At 36.0% G+C, this 18,337-nt stretch overlaps 2 protein-coding genes across 6 annotated transcripts in view; both read left to right on the forward strand.

Moving 5' to 3' along the window:
• Positions 1-18,337, forward strand: part of LOC123259302 (transcription factor EC) — a 435,681-nt gene that overhangs the window by 111,664 nt on the left and 305,680 nt on the right. The window lies entirely within an intron of this gene.
• On the forward strand, positions 6,463-8,015 carry LOC123259305. Its single transcript, XM_044719672.1, has 2 exons — positions 6,463-6,731; positions 6,790-8,015. Exons 1-2 carry the CDS (start codon positions 6,725-6,727, stop codon positions 7,842-7,844), a joined length of 1,062 nt encoding a protein of 353 aa, XP_044575607.1. The 5' UTR covers positions 6,463-6,724; the 3' UTR covers positions 7,845-8,015.

Below are 18,337 nucleotides of genomic sequence, written 5' to 3' on the forward strand. Positions count from 1 at the left end.
GTGGAGGAATAGCTTGTCTTATACATAAATCATTCAAAGCCAATATTTTACGTTCATCCTTTTCTGATGACTTAAATACTCCTGAATTTTTAATACTAGATGTTAACCTTGCAAGTAGATCACATCTCTTACTATCCTGTGTTTACCGACGTCCCAATGGTCATACGCTTTTTAATTTCTTTAACATGTTTTCTAAGTATTCATCCAATTTCAAAAATGTTATTATTGCAGGTGATTTAAATTGTAATTTACTAGAGAAAACTTGGTCGTCTAATCATTTAAGTTCATTTATTTTTGAATCAGCGTTATTTTGTGTTCCATTTAATGCTACACATCATAGTGGATCAAAAGATTCGCGGTTGGATGAAATTATATTAGATTCGGAAACTAAATTAGTTAAATTTTTTAAATCTGATTCACCATTTATTTCAGGGCATGATTACCTATTTTGTGAGTATCTTATAAATTCACCAAAAACGTCGGATAAAACAATTACTTATAGAAACTTTGGGAATTGTGATCATATTGCTTTATCTGATTCTATAATGAGAGTATTAAATATTGATGATGAAACCAGTAATAGCCTTAGTCCCAATGATTTACTGTCATTCTTTCTGAGTAATGTCCTTAATTTACTGGATGAATATGCTCCATTTGTTACTCGTAAAATTAAGGGCAATTCAAATTGTTGGATAACTAAGGAACTTAAATCTAAATGTCCGGAACGTGATTCACTATATAAGCGGGCGAAAAGAACGAAAAGACCTGAATCGCTTAAGCTTTATAAAATTAAAAGAAAGGAATTGAAAGTTCAATTAAATCTAGCTCGTAATAATTACTTAAAAAGTGAACTTTCTATGGAATCAAATAATCCGGCTATCTGGAGCAAGCTAAAATATTTAGGATTAATCAAAGGAAAAGCGTCCTCACCCTTGAATTATTTCGGTGCTTCAGAACTAAATGAGTACTTTGCTGAAATAGTTAGATGACATCCATCTTGTAATAATGCTTTTCTTGTTCGTGTTTATTTTCATATTGTTTATATTTATCTTCTTCTTCTACCTATATAATAATGAATTTCTGTGCGTTATTCTGGCTATAACTTAAAAACGGCTTGACCAGTTTTGATAATTTTTTTTTTGTTTCGTACATCATCGTTCAAGGATGGTTTAGAAAAAAAAAATTTGAATAAGAAAATCATAGATATTAAAAAATCAAAAATTTCAAGTAACATCAATTGTTTCCTGCTTCACAGCAGTATTTCATTTGTCACCTATCTAAGTCTATCTACTCGGGAAAAAAAGTTTAGATCTGCTCTGATCAAATTTGATCTGAGCAGATCAGATTTGATCTAAATTTAGATCTAAGTAGATATGGACAGATCCAATTTGATCTGCTTAGATCAAACCAGATCAAGTTTGATCAAAATGAAATTGAAAAGTAGATATGAATAGATCTATTCTGATCAAACTAGATCCACTCTGATCAAATTAGATCAATCCAGATCAAGTTTGATCAAAATGAAATTAAAAAGTAGATATGAATAGATCTGTTCTGATCAAACTAGATCCGGTCAGATCAATTTAGACCAATCCAGATCATGTTTGATCAAGATTAAATTAAAAATTAGATATAAATAGATCTGACTTGATCTATACAGATCTAATTTAATCTGATTATTACGCGGGAAAAAAAGTTTAGATATGATCAGATCAAAGATCAAATCAGATCAAGCTTGATAAATATATCTAATCATAAAAGTGATATGGATAGATCTAATTAGATCTGCTCTGATCAGAGCAGATCTACTTAGGTACGACTATTTTTACTTTATGTTCTAATAAATAGCTCTTACAAATGCACTAACTTTGATCACGTTTTTTTATTTAATACAAATTATAACTGGATCTTATTGTTTCAATAGAAACTTTGAATATTCTTCTTTACAATCACGTGCATAAAACCTGGTGTTAAGCAATTTATTTATTTGTAATTAATCATCAAAATTGTTGAAGATCAAGAATTTTCAATTTTCAAAAATTTATAACTCAGAAACTATCAACTTACGGCAAATTTTATAGGAGTAATTTTCATCTTAAAATTGCCATAAATATTGAAAAAAAAATTAGAAAAACGGTTGTCCTTGAACATACTTATTTTAAAGAAAAATACAAAGGTTAAGTTCAAAGATGAGCTTAATAGATCAAGTAGTTTAGAAATGGTACGATTTTAAAATTTTTAACGTAAAAATTCATATTTCTCTACTTTCTTTCTCGAATAATTTTTGAATGCGATAACTTATCGAAGCTCCGTAAATCGCATCTCAAAGCTCTATAAATAATTTTTCATTTGAGTACCATAATGTATGTGTACCCGGGAAAAAAAGTTTAGATTTGCTCTGATCAAATTAGATCAAATTCATCAGATCTGAGCAGATCTGCATTTTGGCCAGATCTAATTAGATCAAATCTAATCTGTTCAGATCTGTTTCGATTGAAACAGAATCAATTTATAAAAAAGTTTATAAAATAAAAGTAATAGTAAAATTTATTTTTATTTCTATTTGCAAATTAGGAATTATGTATTTTATATCAATTTTCCGTGATTTAAAATCGAATTATCGTTGAAAAACAATTTGCAATTTTGGGGATTCGAACCTGGGTCCTCCTGCATGTCAGTACCAGAACGTACCATTCAGCTTCTAGAAGTACCTGACTGAGTTAATCTTCAGATAATAGTGTAGGCACTGTATTATCTTTTCGTAAAATTTTGAGGTCGGTGTACAAAATATGATTACTTTATGTATTTTGACCCGCTGAAACCGAATATCGCAGTCATTTTTGCGAAATCCCGGGCCATATATCGTTTAAAAAATAATTTGAGAAATAATTTTTTTTGAGATCGGATATTTTTTTTTTTAATACTTAAGGCAATTTTAAGATGAAAATTACTCTTATAAAATTTGCCGTAAGTTGATAGTTTCTGAGTTATAAATTTTTGAAAATTGAAAATTCTTGATTTTCAACAACTTTAATGATTAATTACAAATAAATGAATTACTCAACACCAGGTTTCATGAACGTGATTGTAAAGAAGAATACTCAAAGTTTCTATTGAAACAATAACATCCGGTTATAATTTGTATTAAATAAAAAAAACGTGATCAAAGTTAGTGCATTTGTAAGAGCTATTTATTAGAACATAAAGTATAAAAAGTCGTACCTAAGTACACTGATAGAAAAACAATCTTGATTCAAGAAACTTTTTTTCTTCAAAACTTGAACTCTTGAAACTAGATATAGATATATTTCTTTCAAGAATTTTTGTCTCTTGGTTCAAGATAAGCGATAACATTGATTCAAGATGTTACCGACTTGTGTTAAGAATGGCTTTTTTTTCAGTCATTAATTAATTTGATTATTTCCTGGAAATAATTTTTATTTGGTATAACAATTAAAGACTATTTAGTTTTTGAAATATACTTTGATGAATTATTTTAAGTTTTTTAAACGATAATGTTATTTTGTTTGAAAAACTTAAATGTATCGATTGAAGATAATATAGCTCTTAAGCCAAGAAAATCTAAATCAAGACAAGAAATTCTTAAAGCAAAATAATCATTTGTCTTTCAAAATAAATTATTAGATCAAGAAAATATCTCTTGAGTCAACATAAATTTTCTATCAGTGTAGATCTGCTCTGATCATAGCAGATCTAATTAGATCTATCCATATCACTTTTATGATTAGATATATTTATCAAGCTTGATCTGATTTGATCTTTGATCTGATCATATCTAAACTTTTTTTCCCGCGTAATAATCAGATTAAATTAGATCTGTATAGATCAAGTCAGATCTATTTATATCTAATTTTTAATTTAATCTTGATCAAACATGATCTGGATTGGTCTAAATTGATCTGACCGGATCTAGTTTGATCAGAACAGATCTATTCATATCTACTTTTTAATTTCATTTTGATCAAACTTGATCTGGATTGATCTAATTTGATCAGAGTGGATCTAGTTTGATCAGAATAGATCTATTCATATCTACTTTTCAATTTCATTTTGATCAAACTTGATCTGGTTTGATCTAAGCAGATCAAATTAGATCTGTCCATATCTACTTAGATCTAAATTTAGATCAAATCTGATCTGCTCAGATCAAATTTAATCAGAGTAGATCTAAACTTTTTTTCCCGGGTATAGTTTTAAAATTACGTCCTATTTCGCTATGCCTATTATGAAATTCGCTGTTGCATTTGTTTCTACGATAATACAAGTTTTTCGTAACTTAGGAAAAATGGATTCTATAAATGTGATTGAAGTATTTGTATTATCAGTGTTGTGATTTTATGTAAGTAAGTAATATATTTCCATTTCGGCTGTCGTATGGCACTTTTTTTGGTTTTTGGCAAAAATTGAAAAAATATTATGTTTACAAATGCGAATCAGTTGACCTCAAAGTATGTTGACTCTGCAGCCAACCTTAAAATTATTGTTTCGTCTGTGTTTAGTGCATCATTTTCGTCCGAGCTATTCATGTGATTCTTCAGAATTATTCGAGTTTGCAATTAAAAAAATGAAATTCTCTTTGAGAATTTTTGAGTTACTTTATAAACTTCATCATTTTCAGTAAATGGTTTTCTTGAAATTTAACCAATGTTATATTTATATTTTAATACTTATCTCTTTAGATTAGTACCACTAATAATCAAAAAATTGTTGATTTTTATTGAATTTTGTTCAGTAAAATATGCTACGCAATACATAAACTTCTATTCAATGCCTATTTGTGTATTGAATTATTGTTTAAGCTGTTGGTCTGAATTTAATTGAGATATAGATACACGGTCGACTGGCTTTACATACTTATATACTAACATATGTTTGAACATGTAACAGCATGAAATATTAACATATTTATGTATTCAGATGATTAATAAAGTTTGAAACGAATAGGGTGTATCTCAAAATGGTATATTTCATCAATAAATAATTGATAGTTGATCACTACTACTTAAATTTATTTATTGCATGCACGAATTCGGTAATTACTTCCGTTAAATAAATACTTTCAATCGAATTAGAGATATATATCATCAACTCTAACATAAGTTATCCAATAGTAATCTATCTCCTTTAAGTCAAATTTACTCATAAAAATTTGCAAAAATAAGATTTTTAGTATTGTGAAAATTGAAAAATCATATCATATTACTTGATGTGTTGATTATCTGGAATCAATAAATAAAATTAGGAAAACGGTTGACCCTGAAGGCCATCCCTGCAACTTCCCGCTACTTTCGTAATTAAGTGCTAAAAGATGCACTTATTACGTTTTTGAGCTCTTCGAGCTTAAAAATATGGTTTTCGTGTAATTTTGTTCTCTCCGAGCTTAAAAGTCTAATAGTAGTTAAATAAAACACTATGTTTTGAATTTTCAAACTGCAATAATTTTCAAATGAATGAATCGATTTTCACGCAGTTGGCAACATTCGACGCAATTTTTCAAATTCTATGATATATTTTTAAACACAAATTGATCAGACCAGAAATTCTGGTGTAATACGAAAAAAAAACCCTTTTTTTTCGATTTCTTTCGTCAACGATAACTCACGAACGAATCAACTGATTTTGACCGGATTGGTAGCGATCGACGTGGTTTTTTGATGTTAAGAGCTGATTAGTTTTTGGAATTGATCGGTCAAGCTGTTTGAAAGTTATTAAAAAAAAACCACATTTAAAAAAATTTTTTTCCGCAGTTTTTTCAAGATTTCTCAAAATCTATCAGTCCGAATCGGTCCAACTTGTATCTAAGTTTAATCGAACCCTTTCGAATGGCACCAACCACGATCAAATCGGTCAAGCCGTTCAAAAGTTTTAAGAGGTTTACATACATACACACACACACACACACACACACACACACACACACACACACACACTCGGGGCAGAAGAGATACTGCTACCGGGCGCGTCTCCCCGAGCGGATGGGAGAACGCTCGCTGTCCTTGGATGACACTTAATCTTTTAGTTGATGAGGTACAGCGGGTAGGAGCCAAGCAAAATAACCAAACAAAATACGCTCCCGTGGACAAAACTCCCCTTTTAATGGTTTGGTCACACTAACTGACCTAGCAAGACGATTGGTTCCTGCTGTAACTCACTGGGAGTGTCCGGAACCTGTATCGTAGTTTCCGACGATGCAGGCCACGGCTGATGTGAGCTTGCTCTGCCGAGGTGAAGGTTGCAGCAGTGGATCAGGAGCCAGCCACTTCGGGCCTTGATCAGGAAGTACGCAGTGAGTGCTAGAGATCGGAATCTTCACCGCTCCGAGCGAGTCTAGTCCGTCCGTGTATTCCGGGACTGGCTAAGTGTCGGCTAGGCCTCAGGGAACTGGGGTAGGAGTACTATCTCCGAGGGTACACCCGTTCCTAGTTATGGCAACCCGCTCCACTCCGTACGATGCGCTGGTAAATCAAAAAAGTATGAGTAAAAATATGGAAACAAACAAGAGTCAAAACGGGGCTCACGCCCAGCAAGCAGCTATCGTAGCAAGCGCTGAGATGAAGAGGGCACAAGCACTGGAACACCTTGATAAGCTTACTAGAGAGCTGCATGAGTTTGTTAAGTCTAAAGTCAACATCCACAAAGAGATCAAGACGAAGACAACCGGCGTAGTCAACACCCTTCAAAGGTTCAGAACACTTGATGACGGATGGCAGGCACAACAACGGCAAACTCCCAATGTCACACCGAAGAAGAGCAGACAACCTGCTGCAGACACCGTCGAAGAGATGGACACCGGTGCCGAAGGCGATGGTGAATCTGTAACAGAAGACAGAAGCGACACTGGTGTCAGGTCTGGGAAGAGGAAAGACCGTAACTCCCCTGACCCAACGGTCAACCAAGTAATGAAGAAAAAGGACACAAAACCAAGTCCTCCGAAAGAAGTGGCGGCACGGAGTGCCAAAAATAAGGAGGTCGACGCGTGGCAAAAAGTAGAATCGAAGAAGAGAAGGCCGGAGCAGGATCACCTCCCAAAGCAATTGCCGAAGGAGCCACGACCGGAACCTAAGCGGAAAAAATCGCGCAAATGGATCAGACCTGACGCGCTGATAATCCGCCCTGCCGAAAAAGAGAAGTATTCCGAGATATTGCGCCGCATAAAGCGTGATGTCCCAGCAGACCAGGTTCGAAATACTGTCGAGAAGATCCGCAGGACTATGACCGGAGATATGCTGATCACGTTGTCAAGGAAAAGTGCTGACAAAGGCCAAGCCTTGCAGAGGACCATCACAGGAATTCTTCAAGACGATGCTAAGGTAGTCTGTAAAGGTCCACAGGAGACCATTGAGATTCGAGACATCGACGAAGAAACAACGAAGGAAGAGATCCAGGCCGCCCTGAAAGAGGAAGTTGGAAAAGATCATGAGATACCTCTGGAAGGAATAAAAATCCGTAAGGCTTTCAGAGGTACGCAGACGGCTGCAGTCACTTTACCTATGACCATCGCGCGAAAATTAGTGGAAGGAACCGGCAAGATCCATGTCGGGTGGGTTAACTGCCGAATCAAAGCGACGACGAGACCTATCCAATGCTTTAAATGCTGGCATTTTGGACATGTTGGGCCCCAATGTAAAAGCCAAGTAGACCGATCTAAACTCTGCATCAGATGTGGACAAGAAGGGCATCGTATCGCGGACTGTAAAAATTCTGCCAAGTGTGCAATATGTGCTGACCAGCAAGGAGCAAAGGACGTGGCTCACCATGCCGGCACCTACAGATGCCCGGTATATCAGGAGGCGTTCCAGAAGTTGACGAACAAACAAGCATGAGGATATTGCAGCTCAACCTCAACCATTGTGAAGCAGCGCATGACCTGCTCATGCAATCTGTGCGAGAATTAGAGCTGGACTTGGTACTGATAACAGAGCCATATAAACACCTGAGTACCCAACCCTGGGAATCTGACAGCACATCCAAAGCTGTCATCTGGTCATGTGGCAAGCTTTCTTTCCAAAATGCAGTCGACAACAGCAATGTCGGCTTTGTAGCAGTATCAGTAGAAGGCATCCGCTTCTATAGCTGCTACGCACCACCTAGCCTCTCCATTGTTGACTTCACTGATTTCCTGGATCGACTAACCGAAGATGCGAAGCAATACCATCCAGTAGCGATAGCCGGAGACTTCAACTCCTGGGCAGTTGACTGGGGCAGCAAACATACAAACGCACGAGGGAAAGCACTACTGGAGGCCTTTACTACACTAGATGTGGTTTTGCTCAACAGTGGTGATACGCCGACCTACACCAAAGGTGACGCAAGCTCAATTGTAGACCTCACTTTTGTCAGTAATAGCCTTGCCAGAGGCGACTGCAACTGGAAAGTGTTGGACATCTACACTGCCAGCGACCATCATGCGATATTCTGGGAAATATCAAGCGACCAGAACCCCAAGAGACCAGTCAAGCAGTCTAACATCGTTGGTTGGAAGGTAAAATCTTTTGACCCAGAAGCATTACTAATAGCCCTCGATGGTGATCCGATCAACACTGGATGTGCAGAAGAACAGACTAAGGACCTGATGAGGAGAGTAACACATGCTTGTGATGCCAGTATGCCTCGTAAACGTGGCATAAATTCGAGACCTTCGGTGCATTGGTGGAACGACCACATCAGCGTCCTCCGTAAAGAGTGTCATAAGAAAAGAAGAATCTCTCAGCGCGGCTATCAACGGCCCAACTCAGTGGAGCTGATCGCAGAGTACAAAAAGGCGCGTCGTGAACTGAATAAAGCCATCAAAGAGAGCAAAAGAAGATGCTGGAAAGAGCTTATATACGAGGTGGATAAAGACGTGTGGGGTAGGCCTTATAAGGTGGTTATGACCCACCTGAAAAAACAACAAATGCCATCACCTACGTGTCCTCAACTTCTTCAGAAAATCGTCACTGCACTGTTTCCACAGCAACGCAACTACGATTACCAGTTGGCGTCAGGCAAATTGGACGACATCCCACCTGTCACTGAAGAAGAACTGCTGGAGGCTTGTAACCGTGTAGGAAATAATAAAGCGCCGGGATTGGACGGAATCCCTAATTTAGCCTTAAAAACCATCATAAAGGCAGCTCCAACATTATTCCTAGACGCTTATAATGCATGCCTCAAGGAGGGGACTTTTCCTCGTAAGTGGAAACAGCAACGATTGGTACTGTTATCTAAAGGGAAGAAACCACCAGAAGAACCGTCATCTTACCGACCACTTTGCATGCTAGATACGGCGGGTAAGATACTTGAGCGCATAATTCATCAACGAATAGATGCAGTAGTCGACCCACTCCTGGCAGACAACCAGTATGGATTCCGGAAAGGACGATCAACCCTGGACGCGATCAATCTGGTTGTTAGCACGGCTAAAGAAGCGATCGCAGGAACCAGATGGAAGGGTGGCACAAAGAAGTATTGCCTGGTGGCGGCATTAGACATTAAAAACGCCTTCAATTCCGCCAACTGGAACTGCATCATGCAAGCTCTTCGAGAGAAAAACGTTCCAGAATACCTGTGTAGAATAGTGGCCAGCTATTTCACCGATAGAGTTCTTAAATACGACACGAAGAATGGTCTAAAAAAGTACGATATTACAGGAGGTGTACCCCAGGGCTCTGTACTTGGTCCACTGCTGTGGAATATCATGTACGATGGCCTATTGAGATTGAAATTGCCAAGAAGTGTAAAACTCGTAGCATATGCAGACGACGTAGCCGTAGTAATCGTCGCTAAACACCTTGACGAAATTAACAACATGTTCGACATCACCTTCGAGCAAGTCCATCGGTGGATGAATACGGTAAACCTGCATCTGGCTACACACAAAACTGAGGCAGTGCTTATATCCAGCAGAAAAGTGTTAGAGACCATCAAGCTGAAAGTCGGCGAACAAGAAATCACATCACAACCTTACATCCGATATTTGGGAGTGATACTTGATGCCCGTCTCAACTTTAAACAAGTGGAACACGTCAGTGCCAAAGCGTCAGTAGTGAGGGCTAGTCTCGCACGATTGATGCCGAACGTCGGAGGGCCAAAGCAGAGCAGGAGACTACTACTATCATCAGTTGTCACATCGGTGCTCACATATGGAATATCCATTTGGGCAGACGCGCTGAAGTTGCAAGAATCATGGAGAAAAGCTGGACCAGTATATCGACTGAGCGCTGTAAGACTAGCCAGTGCATTCCGCACGATATCAGAAGTAGCAGTGTGTGTCATTTCCGGAACTCTGCCGCTTAGAGTTCTAGCTGAGGAAAGACGGAACCTTTACCAACGAAAGAGGTCAACCACACTAAGTGCCGAGGAACTCAGAGCTGAAGAACGGCAGAACAGCATCGCACGATGGTAATCGCAGTGGGACGCCGCGACAACAGGGAGATGGACACACCGTCTCATACCAAGGATTAACGTTTGGCTTAACCGGAATCACGGCGAGGCCAACTACTATCTGACCCAGATGTTGTCAGGACACGGCTGTTTCCGGGAGTACCTTTATCGCTTTAAGCACGATAATTCCCCAGAGTGTCCGTCTTGCCCAAGAGTTGCTGAAAATGCGGAGCACGTTTTCTTTGAGTGCCCTCGTTTTAACCCACAGCGTGATGAGTTAGAGAAGATCCTGAACAAGAAAATCACACCAGAGTCAATAGTAGAAGAAATGCTGTCATCCGAAGCTGCCTGGAACGCCACAAGCACGTTTACCACCGAAGTGCTTACAGAGCTGCGTTCCATTGAAAGAAAAAGGGCAAATGACAGAAACTAGAAGGAAGGAAAAATAACACCTTAGCCACCAGAAGGAATAGCAGTAGCTAGATCCTCCCCTCACGAAGTAATGCCTGACGGCGGTTTCCATGAGGGATTAGAGGAAAGAAGAAAAGGCGTTTAGGGTTTAGTGGGTAGGGGCGTTAGCGTTGAGTTTTAGTATGACGCTGCGTCGAGTCGCCACATATCCAGGCCGAACAGCTATGCCTGGAATCCGTAAAAAGGATTCCCCCCCCTAAGATAAAAAAAAAAAAACACACACACACACACACACACACACACACACACACACACATACATACATACATTCATACAGACATACAGACACCATCGCGGGAATAGTCGGGGAAGCTTCCTAGGACCTTGAAACGTCGAGATTCGATGAAAACTTGATTTTCGTAAAACGGGATGAAAACAATAACTTCCCGATTTTTGAAAATCTTCGATTTTTTTCAATTTTTTTCGAAAACGATACCTCGCGAAAGAATTAAACGATTTTGACCGGACCGGTGGCAATCAACGTAGTTTTTCGTGGTTAAAAGCTGATTCGATTTTTGAATCGATCGGTTGAGCCGTTCAGAAGATATTTCAAAAAACTAATTTTTAGAAATTTTATTTCTGAAATTTCTCAAAATTTATCGACTCGAATTCTTTGAACTAGTATCAAACAAATCTAAGGGCAATGGAACTCTTTGGAACGCCGCTTATTTCGATCGAATCGGATGAGCCGTTCAAAAGTTATGAGAGATTTACATACATATTGCATACATACACACACACACACATACATACATACATACAGACACGGTGACATCACCGCGGGAATAGTCAGGGAAGCTTAGTAGGACCTCAAAACGTCGAGATCTGATGATAATTAGATTTCCTTAAAACGGGGTGACACCAATAACTTCCCAATTTTTAAAAATTTTCAATTTTCTTAGCGGGAAGTTAAAAATTTCGTGAACCAAGAAATTTTTTTGTTTCAAGAATCAATTTTTGCTGGACGCAAGATAATCAGTAATCAGTTTCTTAAAAATGATTTTTTTTGGTCTAAGATTTTTCTTGAGTCACGTAAACTTTTTTTATCAGAGTAGAACAATTCAGTGGATTCGAAGTAATCTCCTTTTCATCTGAAAAATATTGTTTATTGTATCCGATTAAAAGTAAGTACTCGGAAAAGAAGGTTAATTTAGTTTAAAAAAATAATTTGAAAACCAGATAAGAGTAGCTTTTTTAGATTTAGTAATTTTTTATCTATAAAATATTTTTTTAGGTTGAGATTTTTTTCCGTAGCTCAAGAAAGCTTTTACTTTGTTTTGAATAATTTCTATCGTCATAAATATTTTCTTAAAGCAAAGGTAATATTTCATCTGGTAGTTCCATATTTTTCTTGTATGATTTGCTCTTAGCAGTTTAAGATTTTCCAACTAAGTGCATTACATACAGAGAGAAAAATTTACTTGAGTTGGAAAAATTTCAAGAGGAATACTGAAATGGTTCTGCAGTAAAATGATATTTTGAATCAATAGAATTGATTCTGCAACGCAGAATTTTTTTTTTTCATCTAATATAGATTGTTCTTATTTGATAAAATGAACGTCAGTAAATCTTTCTTAAATTGTATATTATTATTTTTTTCACTAAATATGCTGAAAACAATTACAATTACATTATACAGAAAGAAAAATTTACTTGAACTTGAAGCTATGTGTATTTGAATTACACGTATAAGACCTTCAAGCTTTTAATTTGATTGAACTATTTTATACTTGACTTAGAAAAAAAAATATTTTTTTCCAAATCAATTCCTGGGAAAAACGGATTAGATCTGGCCAGATCTTTAAATTGTCTCTATCTGACGAGATCTGGCCAGACATAATCAGATCTGGTCAGATCTTGAAATTGCCCGGGTAAAAAAGATTATATATAATTATATATACTCATACATAATTATATACGAAAAATGGCCCTATCTTTATATATATATTTCTTCTGTGCGTGTGTTTGTCACTGAACTCCTCCTAAACGGCTGGACAGATTTTAATGAAATTTTTTGTGTGTCTTCCGGTTGTAACGGGGTGGATAGCCCTGTCCAATTGGTCACCCCTTTCCTCTTTGAAAAGGGCGCCACTGGGATTTTATACTCGGTGTCCCAGAAACCGGGGAGCATGAGAAGGAAAGATCGGGTCGTGAGAAGTTGAGAAAGGCTGTAAAAGTAATGCTGAGAAACAATTATTAACAATTAACAATTCAATTATTTATTCAATATAAACAATTTAATTCTAACAAAATTCCTTAACAATATTGCCCTTAACATTAACCTATCAATCACTAAATTGTAAGAACCTCTCACCTACGTAGGCACTTGCCAAAACTTACAACTAAATATCATTAAATTCTTTTAAACATAGATCATTACGCATCTATCTTCTTAATTTCTTAACTCAATTTTAGACCATTACGCATCTATACTCTTAATTTCTTAACTCACTTTTAGACCATTACGCATCTATCTCCTTAATTTCTTAACTCAATTTTAGACCATTACGTATCTATCTTTAATTTCCTAATTTAACCATAGACCATTACGCATCTAGATTCTTAATTTCTTAAACCCTCGTCCAACTGACGGAATAACAAACAACATATTTTACCCAATAAAATTTCTTAATTATTCAATTATCTGAACTAATTTCACATAAACAACCTCGTCTACCTGACGGAATACCATATAATACCATAATTACCTAACTTCCATATAAAATCGTCCACCGACGCTAACTTCATTCTATAGAGTTCTCTACTTTATTCATACATCTTAATTACCAATAAAACTGAATCTCAAAACTTCGCATTTTCCAAAATTACCAAAATTACGCCTAACAATTACTTAACACAAAATTCCGACCTTCGATTTTAATTCATTAAATTCATTAATACATCTTCTTAACTAAATTCATTTCCAACTTACTTAACCAAATTTTCTACTAAAGTTATCAATCAATTTATTCTACTGAACCCACTGATTTATTTCATTTCTTGATCTCCACTAAATAATCTTTAACAAAGTTCACTACATAATTTTCTTAACAAGTTCGGTAATCATTTTCTAAATTCACTAAATTTCTCAATAAATACATTCGTTAAATTAACTAAATTAATTAAATTTAGCCCACCGGCCTAAATCTAATTTAACAGAATTTCTTAAATCCAACTCTGAAATTCTAAAACGTCTCAACAAAATTACAACCGTAGAGCATTATAGAATGACCTTCACTAACTTAATTTCAATTCTTAATTCTCCTTAATTAAATTCTAAGCGATATTTCTTAATTAAATTCTGTCTCGAAGATTCTTAACTAAAATTAATTTATTATAGCCAACAGGCCTATAATAAATTACTAATAAATTCTTTACCAATAAATTAACAGTTTATCCATTAAATATAAAAGTCCAGCGACAAAACTAACTACTTGACCTTGACAATAGAAACTAAAGTACGAATTCGCTAATAAAAAGATGACCGCTCGAGAAATTAAATTTAATTATTTTGGCCTCTTAATTAAATTATTAATTAATTTGGCCTAAAATAACCCAAAATACCTGACAACTGAAACCGGTACTCCAGCGATGAATTCTTTTCCCAGTAGAAAGAAATGACGGGATCAGCTCCACTGTGCCTGCTGACATCCAAAGCTCCAGAAAACTCGTGTCACCAAATTACACCCAGCTCCCAATCTTATCCTCGATCAATTTATCCTAGAAATTCCAGTAAATAAATATTTCGAATAAGACGAAGATCGTCAGCCAAATGGCCTAACGACAAGTAATTTTTAACAAAAATACCAGACAATAAAATTTAATCGCTTCGTTCCATTCGTGAAGCCTTAAGAAATCAACTACTTACTTGTCTCAGAAAAATATCCCACGCTGGAAAACAGTTACCCAACGTACTCGCAAAATTTCACCGGAAGAAAGAGAGTCTTGACACAACACCCGGCGTTTTTATAACCTGTCCTCGTGCTCTCCAACTTTCCTATCTTCGCTCCCGTGCTTCATTTTCCGGGGACTGTATTGGGGACTTTCGATTAGCACGCCCGGTGACAAGTCGAAACTACTTGTCAAAAATCGAAAGGTAAGGGAAAGCCCTGACCTACTGTGCGTTAATTAAGTGGTCGATAATGACCCCGGGAAGTTCGATTTTCCCTGTTACACGGTGGATTCCAGAATGGTTTAGATTCACAATTCAGTCCACGGGAAAATGTTTATTTAATAGATTTTTTGTTTATAAATTGTTGTTGACCTTGAGTACTCACATGCACTTTTCATATATTTTATAAATATCATATCTATAAGATATATGAAAAAATTCATGTGGGTACTCAAATGAAAGGTCTCGATGAGTGTAATGTCGAGATGAGCTTATATCTTTAAAAATATCATTAGTTGACAAGATACAATGTCATTTCTTAATTATTGAAGTTTCTAAAGATATAAGCTCATCCCGATGTTACACTCATCGAGATCTTTCATTTGAATACCCACATAACATTTTTTATGTATTTTATATATTTTTCATAAATATCATACGTATGAGATATGTAACAAAAATTCATGTGGGTACTCAAATGAAAGTTCTCGATGAGTATAAAATCAGAATGGGCTTATATTTACGAAATTGTCAATTATTGAGGAATGCCCATGGCATATTGTTAACTAATGATGTTTTTAACTACACAAGCTCATTCTTGAAATTTCTAAATTTCTAAACGCCCTTTTGGCTTTGAAAATTTTTTTTTTCATTTTTAGGCTTAGAACATGTTTACAAAACTATTGGCCCCAAAAAAAAAAATTATACGCCCTTTTGGTTTTGCAAAGCCAAAAGGACGTATAACTTTTTATACACCCTTTTGGCATTAGGCACGCGATATATAAAGATGTGAGAAAATTCAGATAGCTCGGACTGGGATTTAAACCTAGAACCTTCCGATTACATGTTGGTTGCATTTTAATTTTTAATTTTTCTATTTTTTAATATTTACGATTTTTTTTCAAATGTTTTTTTTTTTTTTATAAAATATCTTTTAACTATAACCTACAAAGGAAAATTATCAAAATCGGTCCAGCAATTCATTTTTATAAATATAGATATAGATTTTATACGGTGGTTGAGTATTCATAAATTTTCTAATTTCCCGCACAATTTTTTTAATTTTTTCTTTCATAAGAACCTTCTTCTGACAATAACAAACTCATCAAAAAAAGAATTAGTGAAATCGGTCCAGCCGTTAACGCGTGATGGCATGACCAAGGGAAATAGGGATTCATTTTTATATATATAGATTATTTCCATAAAAAAAAAAAAAAAAAAAAAAGACGCGCGTGGGAACCAAACCTGGGACCTGACGCTTGAAAGACATTTCCATTGCCTGTTTACCTACGAGACTTACTTGAAGAGTAGAGTTTGTAATAACTACAAGTAATGCAAATCGTACCAATGATCGATGCGTAATGAACAAACTTTTTTATCAAATTTGCAAATTATTAATTATCAATATACGCTGATAGAAAGATTTATTGACTATTAACAAATTAATTTATTCGAAGACAATTATTTAATTTACTAAATTTTAATAAATAGTTTTTAACATTTAATAAATATTTATTTGGAAGGAAAGTATATTTATTAAAATAGTTTATACATTAAGTATTTATTAATAGTTAACAAATATAGTTATATCTGGCCAGATATAATAAAATCTTTTCATGTCTGATGTATTTTTCAACCCAGATATAGTTATATATGTTTAGATCTGATCAGATATGACTAGATCTGATTATGTCTGATGTATTTTTCAACTCAGATATGGTTATATCTGTTTAGATCTGATTAGATACGACAAGATCTGATTATGTCTCAAATCCCATATCTGGTCAGATATAAATAGATCTAACCAGATATAATTATATCTGGTCAGATCTAAACCTTTTTTAACGGGAATTGTTATTCATTTTTGTAAGAAAGCTGACGGAAATGTTTTATGATACTTGCACACAGAATGTTATGAAAAATATTAGGGTAATTCTCATAAAATCTTGTCTGTCTTAAAAATTTCTGTCTTAGTAGTTTTTACAATAAACCTAATCGACTTAGGATGGCATTTTTTTTTAATTTTCCGCTAAGAAAATCGAAGATTTTCAAAAATCGGGAAGATATTGATTTTATCCCGTTTTGCAAAAATCGAGTTTATTAGATCTCGACATTTGAAGGTCACAGGAAGCTTCCCTGACCATTCCCGCGAGGGTGTTACTATGTCTGTGTGTGTGTGTGTTTTTTTTTATTATAGAGAAGCAAAAAAATCTTCCAAAGACACCGCTATCATTGAAGGATGATGGTCGGTAGTGTGGGATTTTTAACTACTTAAAAACAACTCCTCTTTCCTTCCCTGTAGATGGTACGGAGATGACTGGATCGGAACCGCGTTAGCATTACTTCAATCCAGTCCGTGTTGCATCTTACGACGCCTAATCCTGGTGACTGGTCCCTTTCTGCGGTTTTTTTTTTCTAAAAGGCGCTGCGCGTAAGCTGCGACAGTTGACCAGTTATCTTCTTTTTTGAACATTCTTAGATGTTGCTCGCAGATAAAACAGACGTCGATTTTATCTTCAAAGACGCGCTGGCGCAGTAGTAGGTTTTGCGCCAAAGCACACCTATTCAGGTTGTCTTGTAGTATGCGTGTCATTTCTGCCTTCTCGTAGCTTTGGCAAGTGCTGTGCGGAACGCCTTGCAAACCCCGGTGCCAGAAATATGGCATAAACCATCCTGAGCATCTTTATCGGGAGTACAAAAAAAGCACTTAGACTTCTCCGCGCAGTCTGCAGATTTGTGGTTTTATCCGCCACATTTGTAGCAGCACTTGCTTCTATCAGGTCCCATGAAGTTACGTGTTTGGTGCTCAAAACCAAGGCGTTTAAAGCAACGGTTTACTTTCGCAACTGGGTGGATGCGGCAGTTGAACCATCCAATTTTTATGCGGGCTTCGTCAAGGATCTTGATCGCGCTAGCCTCGTCTATCTCGCAGAAGGCTGCCCGATCGCCTCGTGGTGAAAGTTTTGCCATGTAACAGGGAAAATCGAATTTCCCGGGGTCATTATCGACCACTTAATTAACGCACGGTAGGTCAGGGCTTTCCCTTACCTTTCGATTTTTGACAAGTAGTTTTGACTTGTCACCGGGCGTGCTAATCGAAAGTCCCCACTACAGTCCCCGTAAAATAAAGCGGGGCATATGTTTTGTCGAAAACTATCCAATGCGGATAATTCCCGTAATTGTTTTAAATTATACGATAAAGTTGGGATTAGGAAATTAAATCATAATACTTGGATTTTTTGGGGAACAATTTAGAAGAATTTATTTGTCCCCAAAGGAGGAAAACCCAGCTAGGCTGGGAAAAAACCTCCTTGATGAAATTATACAAGTAAATTGTGTATGTGTAAGTGTGAATGTGTAAAATTACGTTGC

This window comes from Cotesia glomerata, linkage group LG2 (assembly GCF_020080835.1).
Source record: "Cotesia glomerata isolate CgM1 linkage group LG2, MPM_Cglom_v2.3, whole genome shotgun sequence".
Classification (NCBI taxonomy): domain Eukaryota; kingdom Metazoa; phylum Arthropoda; class Insecta; order Hymenoptera; family Braconidae; genus Cotesia; species Cotesia glomerata.